The 15698-nt window shown below is 36.7% G+C and overlaps 1 protein-coding gene and 1 pseudogene across 1 annotated transcript; both read right to left on the reverse strand.

The window, feature by feature from the left end:
• Positions 1–1228: 1228 nt before the first annotated feature.
• LOC120141244 lies at positions 1229–6944 on the reverse strand. The gene is made up of 11 exons (XM_039156175.1): positions 6924–6944; positions 6800–6850; positions 6485–6601; positions 5663–6049; positions 5150–5589; positions 4915–5014; positions 4699–4758; positions 4345–4626; positions 2745–2874; positions 2002–2063; positions 1229–1261 (listed from the first exon to the last, which is right to left on the reverse strand). The coding sequence occupies exons 1-11, from the start codon at positions 6942–6944 to the stop codon at positions 1229–1231; spliced, it is 1683 nt and encodes a 560-aa protein (XP_039012106.1).
• Positions 6945–7859: 915 nt separating this feature from the next.
• LOC120143232 lies at positions 7860–13275 on the reverse strand (annotated as a pseudogene).
• Between the last annotated feature and the right edge of the window lie 2423 nt (positions 13276–15698).

Below are 15698 nucleotides of genomic sequence, written 5' to 3' on the forward strand. Positions count from 1 at the left end.
GTTGTGCTTGGGAAACGTAGAGGTAAAATTTTCCATGTTATATATTATTCTAGTCGTACCTTGAATGATGCACAATTAAACTATACTACCACTGAGAAATAATTACTTGCCGTGGTATTTGCATTTGACAAGTTTAGGCCATACTTGATAGGCACCAGTCATTGTTCACACTGATCACTCAGCTATAAAATACTTAGTGAACAAGAAAGATCCCAAGCCTAGACTCATTAGATGGATATTACTATTGTAAGAATTTGACTTAGAGGTAATAGATAGGAAAGGTACTGAGAATCAGGTTGTAGATCATTTATCTAGGCTATAGAACATTTCATAATGTTATGACATTTTTTATATTAAAGAAGATTTCCCTGATGAGAAAATTTTATATGCCACGGCAATCCTGTGGTACGCTGACATTGTTAATTTTCTTTGTTAGTGGTATTTTTCCATATGAATTAAAAAGCCAGGGTAAGAAGAAGTTTCAGCATACTGCCAAGTTCTATTTTTGGATGAGCCATATTTATTTAAATAATGCACCGATCAAATGATTTGACATTGGTTCTCTGAAGAGGAGCAAAGAGACATTCTACACCATTACCACACAATTCCATGTGGAGGGCATTTTGTAGGTCCAAGGACCGCTGCTAAGGTCCTCTAATCAGGTTTTTATTGGCCATCGCTGTTTAAGGATGCTCACGAATTTTACAAAGCATGTGATAGATGCCAACGCACTGGAAACATTTCCAGATAATACGAAATGCCATTGTAAAATATTCTGGAGATAGAGTCTTTGATGTTTGGGGCATTGATTTCATGGGACCATTCTCATCTTCTTTTGGAGACTTGTATATTCTACTTATTGTGGACTGCGTATCTATGTGGGTTGAAGTGATTGCCACACCGAGGAATGACTCTAAAACTATCCTCAAATTCCTTCACAAGAATATATTTACTCAATTTGGTGCACCAAGAGTCATCATCAGTGACGAAGGCACTCATTTTGATAACAAGCTACTTGTCAAGGCATTACAAAAATATGGAGTACGATATAAGATTGTCACAGCATATCACCCACAAACCAATGGGCAAGCTGAAGTGTCCAATCGGGAAATCAAGCAAATCCTAGAGAAGGTGGTGAACCCTAGAAGGAATGATTGGTCCTCGAAGCTGGACGAAGCGCTCTGGGCTTATCATACGGCATTCAAAACACCTCTGGGAATGTCACCTTTTAAGATGGTATATGGGAAAGCATGTCACCTACCTGTGGAATTAGAACATAAGGCACACTGGGCGATCAAGAAGCTGAACTTCGACACACAATTAGCTGGGGAGCAAAAGTTACTAGATCTGAATGAAATAGAAGAGTTTCGAGCACAAGCATATGAAAATGCCAAGCTTTACAAAGAAAAAAAATATGTGGCATGATCGAATGATTTTTCCACGGCATTTTCATATTGGCCAGTAGGTGCTCTTGTTTAACTTGAGGCTTAAGCTCTTCCCTAGAAAACTGAAGTCAATATGGTCGGGACCATTTGAAGTACACCATGTTTACCCTCATGGCGCTATGGATATCAAGAATATGGATGATGGATCTATTTTCAAAGTCAATGGCCAGCGTCTGAAGGCTTATCAAGGAGTTCCACCCATGCATGACAAATCTGAACTCCTCTTGCACAATGTTGAAACTTACCAAGCATCTCAAAGATGCCGTTATATTTTAGATTTACTTCTGTGCATAAATAAAAATTTACTTTTCTACTATTTTATTCAATTTTATTTTAAGTGATTAATTTAATTTACTTTGTTTTAGGGTTTATTTTTTCCTTTTTCCCGCTCATACCCCATCCACTCATTAAATAACCCCATTTTTTTTACTTTGTTCTTATCCTTTTTACTTTTTCACTTTGTTTTCATCTATTCTTCTTCTTTCCTCCTTAGCTCTGAAAAGCCATAGCCAAAAAGCTTCAAGCTTTTTCATTTTTCTTTGTCTTGACAACTAACCATGGTGAGATCACGTCCCTCCAGCTCGGCTCCAACATCCCCATCCCGTTTCGTGGATGAAGCTGCGCAAGAAATGTTTCAAAACCTTAAAAATCACCAGGTGTTCTTTGAGTTAGGTTTTGTTTCTCCGAAAAGGAAGATTCCGACCTTGGTAGTGATGTAATGGACATTGTACTCCAGCACAAATGGAAAAAATTTGTCAAGTATCTGTAGAACGTAAACGCGTCACTGGTGAAGGAATTATATGCCAACATCACTGATATGAATCAGTATATCCTGGTGGTTCGTTGTATTTCTATTCGCTTTACGTCTTCATTTATTAATAGATATTTTAATTTACAGGATGTTATAGACAACCACACCACTTTCACGCAAGAGGCAGACAATGAAACTTACCATGGCATTTTAGAAGACCTTTGTCTTTCCAACACACTTTGGAATGGCTAGCAAGTGAGCCGATGAGTGGTGGACCGAAAGAGGCAGACAACCAACGGCCAAATTATGGAATCACTTCATGAAGCACAAGCTTCTCCTTACTGCTCACAACACCACTATTTCATTGCAAATGATGCTTCTGTTGCACTCCATTTTAGTAGGGTGTTCCATTGACGTAGGCAAAATCATTGTGGAACAAGTACATACTTGTTAGAAGTGACCTGCCAGTGCTTTGGTATTTCCAAATCTCATTACGGCTCTCTACCATAAGAAGAAATCGCCCGATGAGCAATTTGATGAGATATTGCCTGGCATGGCTGGTCTTACAAAAGCCAAGATTCCTATGTTACTTGGATTGCATGAAGCCAAGGGAAGGGATAAAGAGGAGAACATTTCTCGTGCTGCTACAACTCCAAATGCCATGGCAAAACCAGATGCCTTAAAAGAGGTCACTAAGTGCACTCAAGCACAAGTCGAGCAGCTGACCAACAAAATGATGACCTACTTTGCATATGTCAAGCGCCGAGATGAGTTTATTGCCAACGATGTTAGAGTATGTCCAAAGACCAATCATATGATGATTGTAATAATACATTTATTTACCGATTTTATTGAATAAAGGCATTGCCAATATTATTTTCAGTTATATGTATGTGTTTAACATTATCTGAAAGATAATAAAGTCCATATAATAACATTATTAAAAGATCCATAGTCAAGTATTATTATGGGCATGGACAATAATAATACGATTAAGACTAACATGTTATTGATTGATAACAAGGAGTTGTCATTGACATAGAGATGTCAGAATTGATACATGATTATATTGTTAGAGAACAATGTATTGGATTGACCCATCATGAGCATATGTCTTGGATTATTATGTAACGGACATAACATTGCTCATGGTGATAACTATATGTATAATACTCAGACTTGAGATCAATATCATCCCAACATATATTGTTGTATGTTTTGATACAGTTAAACATGCTCCGTAACTGGTTGCACTATAAAGATTGTTATTAAATATATCTCGATATATGTAGTGGGGTGTATATGGTTAAGATAGGATTTTTCCTTCCTACATAATAGGAAATATATCACAGGCCACTTGATTGAGTGAGACTAGAAATGCATGGCCATGCTCGAATAAGTTGATATGTGATATCACAAATTATTCGTTAATTATAGTCTACTCTAGATATCAAGAAACAATAGATGGGCTATACAAGTGTAACTATTCTAAGACTTGTGCCTATTCTAGATATAAAAGACAAAAGGATGTAATACATAAAAGAGTTAATCACGAAAATGATATGTCGAATCATAATATCTTGTAACTTAGGTAACAATGATATATTACTAGATGTCACTCATTGTATGTAATATTAGAATTGTTCTAATAATTACTACTAACGTTACAAGAACCTACAGGGTCATACCCTAGGATTGAAATGAGAAAAGATGTACAATTTGTTGTATGTTACTAAAAATATATCTATAGTTAAGATATGTAAATTTGATATACATATGATTTTAATTATCCCGAATATAGTAAGTAAGCATTAAAAGAATGTAATTTATATTACAACTCTTTTAATTGATATTTATTATTCGGAATAATTAAATAAGTTTTTAAATAACCATTAAAGATTTTAATTTAGATTATAAGTCTTTAATGTATATTTAATTTCAATTAATTAAATAATATTTTATTTATTAATTTGAAATAACTTTAAAAACCCAAAGATATTAGGGTAATTGATATTTAAAAGGAGGCAAGGTCTAGCAGTTGTTTTTCACTTCAGCCGTTTTCTCAAAATAGATTTTGGGAAAAAGAAAACTTTGCTCTCAATTGGGTGAATTAAGTAGAGGCTGATCTTCTATCAAAAAAAAACTTACTGCTGGAGAAGATCGAGTTCCGCAACACAGAGCAAACGTGACGTTTCGATCCATTAACTCGAGTCCAAAAAGTTTTCCAACATTGGCTTCACGGCCGTCTTCTTTGTCACCCTTTGGATAAGACTCGGAGAGATCACGTTTCAGGATAATCAAAACCAGAAGAACCTGTATAGGGACAGTAAAAAAATGTACCTCTTGTAGGTTTGAAGCCGTTGGTTTCCACAGAATTTGGTGCTCAATTGCTTGAGCACTTATTGTGTTGCCTCCGACGTTGAGGGTTGCCTGACACCGATATGACATTGTTATTTAACGGCATGTGGGGATGAAATTTCTTTTAACACCTGCAAAACTAACCTTGTTGGTCATAGCCAAAATATCTTCACAAGTATTAGGCGGACCATATTGGAGATATCCCTGTAATGGTGAAATGATCATTAGATATGATATTTCCCCCCTACATTAACTCCGAGTATAGTGTAAGATAAAGCAAAAATCATGCAAAGACCTCTGCCAAGATGACATAAACGACGAGGCATTGAAAATATATATAGCTTAATTTCCATACTATACATGCATGATACAGGCATTGTACATGTTGATCCAGAATGCTAATTTCTGCTGGTAAGTCAATCCTCCCAACTCCACTTTCTGGAGATTGCTCATCAGGACCCTGAAGATGGGAAGCATAAGAAATTATCAGAATTTGTTATTCTATGAAAGTCTACCCAATTATTCACAAACCGATACACAGATACAGAAACCCTTCTAAAACATTAAAAGAAAAATCTTTAGCAAGTTGCATTACCAAAGTTTTTTAAGCAAAGGAATAGAACTAGAGCTGGAAATGCATTTGGGGTCCATGGAGCTTGATGTGAATATGGCGAGGTTCTTATAAGGGCCAATGACCCTCGGGATAGACTCTTCCACGTCAAAGATGCCATAGGGATCCTGTTGCCTTGATTTCTTCTGGAGATTTGAGTTTGGGTTTAGAGCGTTTTCAACCCTAAAGCATCTTGAGCTTAAGAGAGTGTTGATAGGCCTGGTAACGGTGCCTGATTTTTCCAGCTCCATTGCTCTTGATGTCCTAAGTAACCTCACAAAAATGAAGTTCAAACATTTCATGATATTCTCGGATAACTTGTTGGGATGCCAAGTCTGACTGCTGTCTTCTGAAACAAGTCTTGTTGGTGATTTTGGTGGCATGTCCCAGTTGGCCTCTAGAATCTGTTCCCTTGACTGAGAAAAAAGATGAAGAAGGTTCATTATGGATAAAAACTCCATTAGAGATGAAGAGTTTGATTAGAATCAAAACAAGTCTTGCCTTGGGCAAACCACTTCTCCTTGGACTCCTCTCTTGGAATCTAATTACCACCTCTCCTGTGTACTGGTTTTCTTTCTGATCTGAAACTCCTCCTTGGGGTACTCTTTTGGTTGTGGTTCGCGTTCTCTCATGTAGACTCATGAAGTCACCAAGAGTATAATCTCCTTTAATAGCTTTGCTAATGAAATGCAAAGCCTTGGTCTCGAAAACCACATTTTCTTGACTATCTTGCTTCATGGTGGATATATCCCCCGCAGGTTTTGATTTCTTGTCCTGTGTGACCTGATGTTCCTGGTTCAGACACTGTTTAAGCTGTCTTATTTGGCTTTCTAAACGACCAATCTCACCTTCAACAATAGTCAGCTCCTCTAACACCTCCTTCATCTACGATATCCAAACCAGATGGATAACTCGAGAGGTTGTTTCTTTTGTCAATTAATTAGACTTCATTGAAATCGCAACACTATTACTTACTACGTTGATATGGTGAGCAACTGTGTTGGGAAACATATCTTAAATGACTACTCAATTTTTAATTATATATATATATATATATATATATATATATATATATATGGTGATCATATTCTTATGCCATATTTTAATAGATATATACAAAGATATGAACATGTAAGGAAAACGAATAATATAGATGAGAATTGCCTTTCTAGTGTAGAGCGTACATAGAGGTCAAGGTAGAATCCAATCTTTTCTAGTGATCCTAGCAAGTCATGCTCTACAGTAGTAATATGTTTCTTCCAAACACATACTTTCGTAATTATATGTAGAAAGAATTTATATGGGAAAGAAAAGGCTTACTCTTGGAGGGAGGAAATCTGGGATAGAGATAGAAGAGCCATCCTGTTGACGATAAACTAGTGTCAGAATCTCATGCAATTTTTCTTCTTGATTTAGCATTCTCTGAATCATGGAAACCTGTAAATAGAAAATTAATCATCAACATGTTTTTCCATGTAACCGAAAATACCATTTCTTGGTTAGCTGATTAAATTTGAAGCTAAAACTCTCCTAAGCTGGTGCTTAAAAAAGGGACATATTTATCCAGAAATGATCCATGGTGGGTATCTTACAAATGCATGCTACTCATGAAAGGTGATATATATCCCCACATACCTCTCTTTCAAGTTCCTCTCTCTTCTTCAGACCACTAAGCTTCTTCTTCCTCTAGAATTAAAAATGAAGAAACAAATTGAAATAACAAGGCATAGCCGAAAGAAGACAGAAATGTTCTACTTACAATTTCCAAGGACAAATCCATGAATCACTTTACCAAAAACCCAGGGTGGATGAAACATTTATAGAAAAAAGAAAAAAGATAAAAACGCAAGGGGGGAGGGGGGAAGAGAGGGAAGCCTTAAATCTAAAGGGAAGACAGTGAGGGGTGGTTGGTATACATATATCGACAGTTGAATAGTATATATGAAAAGTTGAAAAACCGAAGATGGTGAGGAGCTTTCAGGATTTGGGCTAACCGTCTCTCGTTGGTGATCATGACATGCACCACGTTCAACTCTTTTCACGTACCTTACAATCCTGGTCTTTTTGAGCTTATCATACCCTTCAATTTCTTACCCTTTTTCCTTTCTCAGGAAAAGCTTTACGGTTATACACTGTTTTAAAATCATTTATATAAAATAATAAAAAAAACATTAACATAAATTTCAATTAAAAAATAATAAATATTTCTTATTTTTTATTTGAATTAATTAGTGATGTAACATTTGATTCCATAAAAATCATTCAATCTTTTTTTTTATTATTAGAAAAAGATAAAAGTTGTAGATGTCACATCCTTTCTAAGCAGATCAATATGTAATTATCAAAACCTTAATTTCCTCATTGTTGGTTTGTATGTTGTGTTTTTGAGCATTACCAGTAATGCATATGGGTAAAATCCTACACCTCTGTCAATTTATAGCCATTCAGCGATTATGTATGAATACTTAAGTAAATTCAAAGTTAAAGCTACAATAAAGACACAGGAAAAAGAAACAAAGTTTGATGTTATGTTATGACAATAATACAAGACAAGCATTACTTAAAATTACATCACTTTGTAAGAATAGTCCAATTCCAATAATTATATATATGTATAATTACATTTTTTTTGTTTCTTTGATTCAAAAGGAAGATCTAACTGCAATCATTGTCGTTATATGTTTCAAAATCCATCCATTTCCTAAGAAATCAGCTGCCACAAAAACTGATCTATATAGCCTTGCACTCTGTTGTTCTCACTAGTTTTAACGAAACAGAGACGACGCTTTACTATTTGTATAAGATGTGCATGTGTATGAAGTAAGAAATAAGGGTGATGGAGTTCATCTTCTTTGGAAGGTTAGCATACAAATGAAAGCAACAATACGACAAAGCACACCAGTTGCCACAAGGTATGTCAGACAAGGAAGGAAATTCTTTAGATCATATCCGTTCTGAAAAAGCGAACCACATCGAGTAATCAGCCATACACCGGAGTACCTAAAACCAAATTAAAAAAAAAAATGATCAACTTCAATACAAAATATTAAGGGTTGAAGCAACACATTCACAATGACTAGTAGTATATGGTGGATTATAGAGAATGAAAGCCGACATTTTAGCATTCGAGACCACAAAGGCTTCCAATGCCCACTTGGTATAGCATAAGTCACCAATAGAATTAACAATCTCGCCGTCACCGCCTTGAGTTGCTATCAGAGTCAAAACAACTGGAAGAAGCACTGACCACTGCAACAAAAAAGCCAAAGGTAAAACATGTAACTGACCACTCGATTCACATCACACTTGCCATATTCACAATTCTTACCAGTTGAGCTTGACCTTGCTCAAAAAGGATGGAGAAAATATACGCTATGCCAGTCACGCAGTATACCAGACAGAGTAAAACAAAGTAATTATCGGTGATGGTTGATCTTGGATTGTTGAAGAAGTAGAACATTGAGAGATACACCAGAGGCTTGATTATTGTATTGAAATGGTCGATTGTATCCTTAGCTAGAAAGTAAGCCAAGCTGCTCATACCAGATGAACGTTCTCTCCAGTAGTGCAGTTTATCCAAACCAAAGGTTCTCAAAGCTGCAATCTTGCATAGGAGTGCTGAAAGCAATTGTATTTCACATTGGTGAAAAATGGAATAAATCTTTAATCTTGTAAAAAATTTAGTGTCCTATGTTCACAGCTTCAAGGAGCTGAATGAAAGAAGACTTTTAACTTACAAACTCCAATAACTGTGTACGTATAACCCATTGCGCCAAATGTCTCATCACTCACTTCAGCTAGTGTTCCTAAGCAAAGTCCAGCGAGCAATAAAATTAGATAATCAACCACTTGTGTCCTAGTGTCTCTTAACCGTTGTTTTCCAAGCCTGTCAAGTATTCAGACATCGTTAAAGGTTTGAAACTATGAACATTCACCATAATCAAATTTCAGAACTGATTAACTGGAGAAACATTAAACATCTTATCTTAAAGAGATATGATAAAACATAAGCTATTGAACCCAGACTTAGGGCTAGTGTCGGATACACATTCTGACACGGTCATGCTCCTTTTTTTTTCCTCCTTATACCATATACTTGGACAATCGTACCTTCCTATCAATGTTTGTTGGACACAAGTGTCGAACATGGATCTTAAGAAAAATGAAGCATCCAGGTACATAGCACATAAGAACTTGAACAACTACCTTCCAAGATAGTATCTATACTGCGTGAATACACCAGGCGTTTTCCTTTGTGACAAGTCAGCTGATGAGAGGATATTATGTTGTACGTTGTCTTTCTTTTTCTGAACATAACATTTCACATCCTGCCACAATTCGTCAGCCAAGGAATTTGGTGTCGGTTCAGTGCTGTGAGTACTATCGTCTCCATGCCCTGACCCCCCAGATTGTGCTGACATTCCCTCCATACTATTCAGCATATCCATGGGAACAGGATAGCCATTATGAAGCATCCATCTTACCGGAAGCTGTTTAACCGTCAAACCTGTGTCTGTGTTTAGTTTTATTATACCCTCCAAAATGTCAATATAGTAATCTGGAGGATTAGCACGATCAGGGAGATTAATTCCAAGGCCAGCAAAATACTCTTCGGCTTTCTTCACTGGTCCATGATATACAGTAAGTCCACCCTTTGCTAGAAGTATTAAATCATCAAACATCCTGTACAAGGTATAACTGAAATACAGAAAAGGAAAAAAAGTGAAAATCGGCATCCATTATTTCCGGCTTCTTATGAGTCATATTGGTGTATTCACACGTGTTTACTCCTTGGTAAAACAAACAGATTACATAAAATTCAAAATTCCCATGATAATATAAACTTACCTTGGCTGGTGAACGACCATGCAAATGTTTACCCCTTCAAGAGCTTCACGCCGAAGAGCTCGAAGTAGTAATTGGGAAGATGAACTGTCCAAACCAGAAGTTGGTTCATCTAATATCAATAGTGAAGGTTCCATAACCATTTCCAGCCCGACATTTACTCGTTTCTTTTGACCCCCGGAGATTCCCCTCTTCTCCACTGTCCCAACTAGAGAATCCCTCACAGCCTGAAGTCCCAAGGACTCGATGACTCTTTCAACAACTAGAACCTTCTCTGGTTTAGGCAGGTCAGCAGCAAGTCTAAAATAGTTAGGAATCCAGTTAGCGACAAGGCGAAATTAATAGAATCTTTCTTAATGTAGAAAACCACACACACCAAAAAATTTATATTTTATAAACAGTTGATAAATGAAAAGGGAAAGGTCTCCTGCAAGGCTGAACATACCTGCAACTAGCACTGAACCATAGATTTTCCGCCACTGTCAAGTTTCCATGCACAATATCATCTTGTGGAACAAAACCAATTATTTTCTTATATGCTTGGATTGACCCTTCCTTCCCATTTATTTGAACTGTACCAGTCATGATACAACCTGGAGCTTTTCCAGTTACAGCTGAAAGAAACGTTGTTTTTCCAGCCCCAGATGGACCCATAACAGCAGAAACCCTACCAGGAGATAACTTCCCCGTTACACACCTCATTAGATGTTTGTTTTTTCCTTTCAGAGTGATGGTTAAATCTTTGAAGGCGACCTCAATTGTAAGCCTCTTTCTGATAATGCTATCGACCTCATTAGCCAATGAAATCACTCCAGATAAGGTCAAGTCTTTGTGCTGCTCCTGGAGAGCTTTCTCCTTCTCTATTTGACCATAAGCATACCTGTATATTTGGCTCTGAGTATGCAAGTCTTTACCCTTGGGTGGATTCTTCTTTGATTGTTTGTCTCCAATATGTATATTAAATCCTTCATGACTCTCAGGGTTATCTTTATTTCATGTAATATCTTGGTGAGATTACCCTTTTCCTTCTTTTTTGACTGCTGAGATGCACTTGTAGATAATCCAGCATCTGTTCCAGGTTTACCTTGACTTGCTGGTTGCTTTTGAGATTTCTTTCTGGAAAATGTACGTGACAACGATGTATGCAGCCCAATTGCATGCTTCTTAGCAATTTCTTTTGCCGAAGTCCATTTTTCACGTGCCTGAGCTGTTTCTCTCACACTTTGAACCGCCTTCTCCCTGGATTGCTCTTTTTTCTTCTCTCGAGTTGCAATAACTTGATCAGAACAGTTGTATATAATGACAATTAGGAATCCAAGTCCAGCCTAGAATGGCAAATTCAAGATTCAGAATTTTGTGTGTGGATAGATTTTTGGCTATTATTTCACTGAAGAAATTACACTAATCTAAAAGGCAACCTTCAGAAGGAGCAAATGAACATCGGAATATAATTTTTTTTAAAAGAACGATATGTTCTTACAATGAATGAAAAATGCCACATTGTTTATAAGGTAAGCTGCTCACTCACAAAAAGCATGATGCCATATGCAGTGATATTTTGATTTGCCGACTTTGGATTACAAGTTGCAAACTGGAAGCAGGCTGCAAAATTCAATTGGTAAGAAGGTTAGTTACTGGGCTTCTTTCACACATTGGAAATGAAACTAAAAAAAGGGAATTAACCGATGAACTCCTATACAAGGCATGAATATGACAAGTAGAACATGACACAAATTAGGTTCTCATAAGTACTTATATTACAGGGTATATAGTTTCTTCGTATTACAATTTGTCAAGGAACAAAATACTGAATTTAGGAGTAAGTTATTTGAGGAAAAACATACTTAGTTGAGATGTAGAACCTGTCCTGCAGTAATATCTGGAAGGAACAAACAAATAGTCATATCAGAAAGTATGAAACAGACATCGTTGCATTGGTTGTGTGTGTTGGGGGCGGGTATAAGTAGGTAAAGTTGTGGGATAATAGAAATACCCCCTACTGCATGAAACTTTTTCGATGGTAGATGGACAGTACGATCCGCCTGAACAGAACACCTCGCTACTACTCAAAACATCAGCCCAGGTATTGGCTCCTCCGCATTTATGATCCGGATTACCAGGAGGTAGTTGATAATTGTATCTGTAAAGGAGTTCTGCTACTGATATTAGTGTATGCTAAAGAAGAACAAAGCCATGGGTCAAAATGGATCAATGTTTAAAACAAGAATGAACTTACGGGTCACATACGCCAGTATTCGTGTTGAGTTTTGCAAGTGGACAGTAAGCACCCAATGGACAAGCTTCAGTAATGAAAGAAAAACAAATTTCAAAAGCAGCAACTATTTTGAGATTGGCAGACATTAAAAAAGAATAAAAAAGTTGATGTTTCTTAATTTCTTAGTGACAAAATATCAAACACTTACGTATCATACAAGTGATTCCACGAGGGCAGAAGAATCCTTCACAACAAGCTGAGCAGTTGAGAACTCTGTGAGGCATCACAGAGGCATCTCTTAGATTAACCTTCTGTTTTCTACCAGCACTACAAGCCCATCCAGGCTCACACCCAGAAACCCAAGATGTTAAATTACAGTTCTTATTGGGCTTCAAAAAAGCTGACTTCTTCGTTTCACCTCCACTCTGGTGGAAACTGCTAAAGTAGAATTTGATTTCTGCTGCTGTACATATGCGTTTCATCATGTCTGTCCCAAAAAAAAACATTCAATTCAATGATCTAAACTTTAGATTTAGCATCTATATATACACATAAAACTTAAATTCTGAACCTCTATTTGTTCTGGCACATTTGGCCAAGAATTTGGGGTTCTTTGAGAAATTGAATGCATCGTTCCAATCTGCATCCCTGCAATCCAAGAAAAACGAAAATTTTCATAATGTGTATATCAGAATTTACAATAAAAGAAAAAAAAAGGAAGAGAATTTTGAAAACATACACATCCGTAATGCAAAAACTAAATTTTTCCTTTATATCGCCCTTCAAGCTAGAAGAAATATTAGAAAAGCGATCGGAAGCATATTTGGAGAATAATTCATTAGCAGCCGAGCTGTTTCCAAACTTACTAGCGCCATCTTCATCGTCGTCTTGACATACAACATGACCGAACGAATTAGATATCAATATCAAAATATGAAGAAATCTCCATGTTTGGAGCTTGTTTTCGGTCATTTCAATTACTTATTTGCAAAACTAAAAAAAAAGTGGGGTTTTATTTATGTATATGAGATGAATCGATGAGAACTTAAACAATCATTTGAGATGAAAGAACGAATATGGAAAAAAAGGAAGAGAATATTTTTCAAGGGGAAGAAATGGCAGGGAGAAAAGGGAGGGCGAAATCGTTTAAACCGTTAAAACAGGAAGCGTATCACCAACAATTTATTTTTCTTACAACTCAAAGGCAACCATTGAAACTTTGTTGTATGTGTTCCGTTCACTTATTCTAATTTTAGGTCAAACAAAAACCATATTATAACATGAAATATTTATTTATTTTTAATTAATCACTGATATCTGATCTATTAATCGACTAATTTAAATTGAGTATTGCAGAGACGAGGGCAACGCTCTCAACCCATCTCACTAAATCAATTGGTTAATGGTACATGAAAGATATATTAAACATCTGGAGTCGCCGGATGAATATCAATGAATGTTTCGGAACAAACATTTGGAGTCACAGGAAAATCTCACTTGTGGCACCGCTTATTTTCTACCATGTTTGATTCAATTTGGATTTTCAAGAGCATAGACATCATCTTGCTTCATCCTCCCACTTGTTTTTTTTTATTATTAAGCAAAGGTGATTATAAAGCAGTACTGTTACATATACTCTGAACCCATGACTTCTAGGAATAACAACGATTCTTTTAACTAATAAAATAAGGTGGTCTCCCACTTGATTTGTAAATAAAGAGGCACTTTTATCTCAAAATGCAAGACATGGAAGCTTGTGCATTTCCTCAAACTTCAGCGCTTGCAAATGTACATTTCCGAGCTCACTTTCTAAAATGAACCATTTTAGTAATTGATTTAAATAGATACTAAAAGGCTGTTATATTGGTATGGACTTCGTCCAATCATACTCATGTAACGATTTTCATCTATTCATGTAATTATATACTCATATGACGACATTTATCTATTCGTACGATTATATACTCATGCAACGACATCCATCTATTCGTGTACTTATATAACGAAATTCATTTGTTCGTATTATTGTATTCATATATCGTTGAATCTAGTAAAATAAAATTGAATGCACAAGTCAAAGAGGAGAACAAGTTGAGAAACTTTGTTTTGGGTTAATGTTTCAAAACCAATTATAAAAGCTTAAGATTAAAGCATATCAAAGAGCCAGAGATTAAAGTTTTTTTTATTCATCCAAAGTAAGAAGCAACTTAATTGTTGACTGTTCTAAAAAAAGTGACGATGAATTCTCTCTGGGCGTACGGTAGTAGGACTAATGGATTCTCTGGGTTGCTTCATCGGTGTTGATTTCTTCTCTTTCTTTCGTGATTTTGATTGCTTTCGTTCGGATTTGTGGTTCTATGGACTCTACGACCTTGTGTTTGGATTGGAGGAAGTTGTTTGGAGGAGCTGAGAAGCAATCCCTAATTTTCTTTCCGCCTAAGGTTTCAGATGGGATTTCCATGGTTAAACCTCCTCCTGCAGTGATCGACGAGGGGATAGCAGAATGGAACCATTTGTTGGTGGGCCAATACATAGGACCAACTCCTAATTTTGGTTATATGCAAAAAATCGCTGAAATTCTCTGAGGGGAAAGATTCGACTGTCAAGGTAAGTATGGCTGGTTCCAATCTCTTTATGTTCTCTTTCTCAAATATGGAAATTAGAGACTAGATCCTCGAGAATGGACCCTGGCATGTGCAAAATAAACCGCTTGTGCTTAGAAAGTGGGAGCCAAGCTTGCAGAAGCTCGATTTTTATCTAAAGCATATTCCAGACTGGGTACAGTTGTATAATGTACCCCTTGAGCTCTACAGTAGGACGAGCTTAAGCTATATTGCAAGTACTGTGGGGCATCCTTTGTATATGGATGCCATCACTGCCTCTAAGGAGAGGCTCGAGTATGCCAAGGTTTGTGTCGAGATTGGGGCTGGTGCTATTAACCCTAAATTGGTTAATGTGCTACTAAACGATGGTTTTGTAGTGAAGATTAGGGTTTTCGTACCTTGGTTACCTAAATTTTGTCAGCAGTGTAAAACCTTTGGACACCACACTAACGTGTGTGCTGAGGCAATTCCTGCTCCTGTGAAGAGTATAGAAACTCAATTTTGGAGAAAGAAATATGTCCCTACCTCTGTTGAGTCTAATGGATTTGAGAGGTTGGCTGATAAGAAGGATGTAGTTCCTACTGACTTCCCTAATACAATTTAACATGTTGTCAGTGCTAAAAGTATAAGAACAATTGAGCTGAAGGTGGGGGATGCCGAGGAGATGACTGTTCAAGCCTTTTAAGAGATCAGTGTTGATTCTTCTGTGACTAATGTTGGTCAGGCTATCTCAGATTTGGCTGATAAAGGGGTGAAACAGTCTGCAAGTGTTGAAGTGAGAAGAGTGGTATGCAGGGTGTTCCTCCTGTTGGGAGTGAATTTCCATCTTTGCAAGACTCTATGGTGCCTAAGAAGAAGGTTAAGGGAAGGA

Source organism: Hibiscus syriacus, unplaced genomic scaffold, assembly GCF_006381635.1.
Source record: "Hibiscus syriacus cultivar Baekdansim isolate YM2019G1 unplaced genomic scaffold, ASM638163v2 tig00002237_pilon, whole genome shotgun sequence".
Lineage (NCBI taxonomy): Eukaryota > Viridiplantae > Streptophyta > Magnoliopsida > Malvales > Malvaceae > Hibiscus > Hibiscus syriacus.

Bases quoted from the DNA above. Each gene is read 5' to 3' on its own strand.
- LOC120141244 (XM_039156175.1), bottom strand. From the start codon at position 6,944: ATGGATTTGTCCTTGGAAATT. The intron at 5,015-5,149 runs GTAATGCAACTT...TCCCATCTTCAG, and splicing joins CCTTTGCTTAAAAAACTTTG to GGTCCTGATGAGCAATCTCC. The intron at 1,262-2,001 runs GTTAGTTGTCAA...CTAATTCCACAG, and splicing joins AGGGACGTGATCTCACCATG to GTAGGTGACATGCTTTCCCA.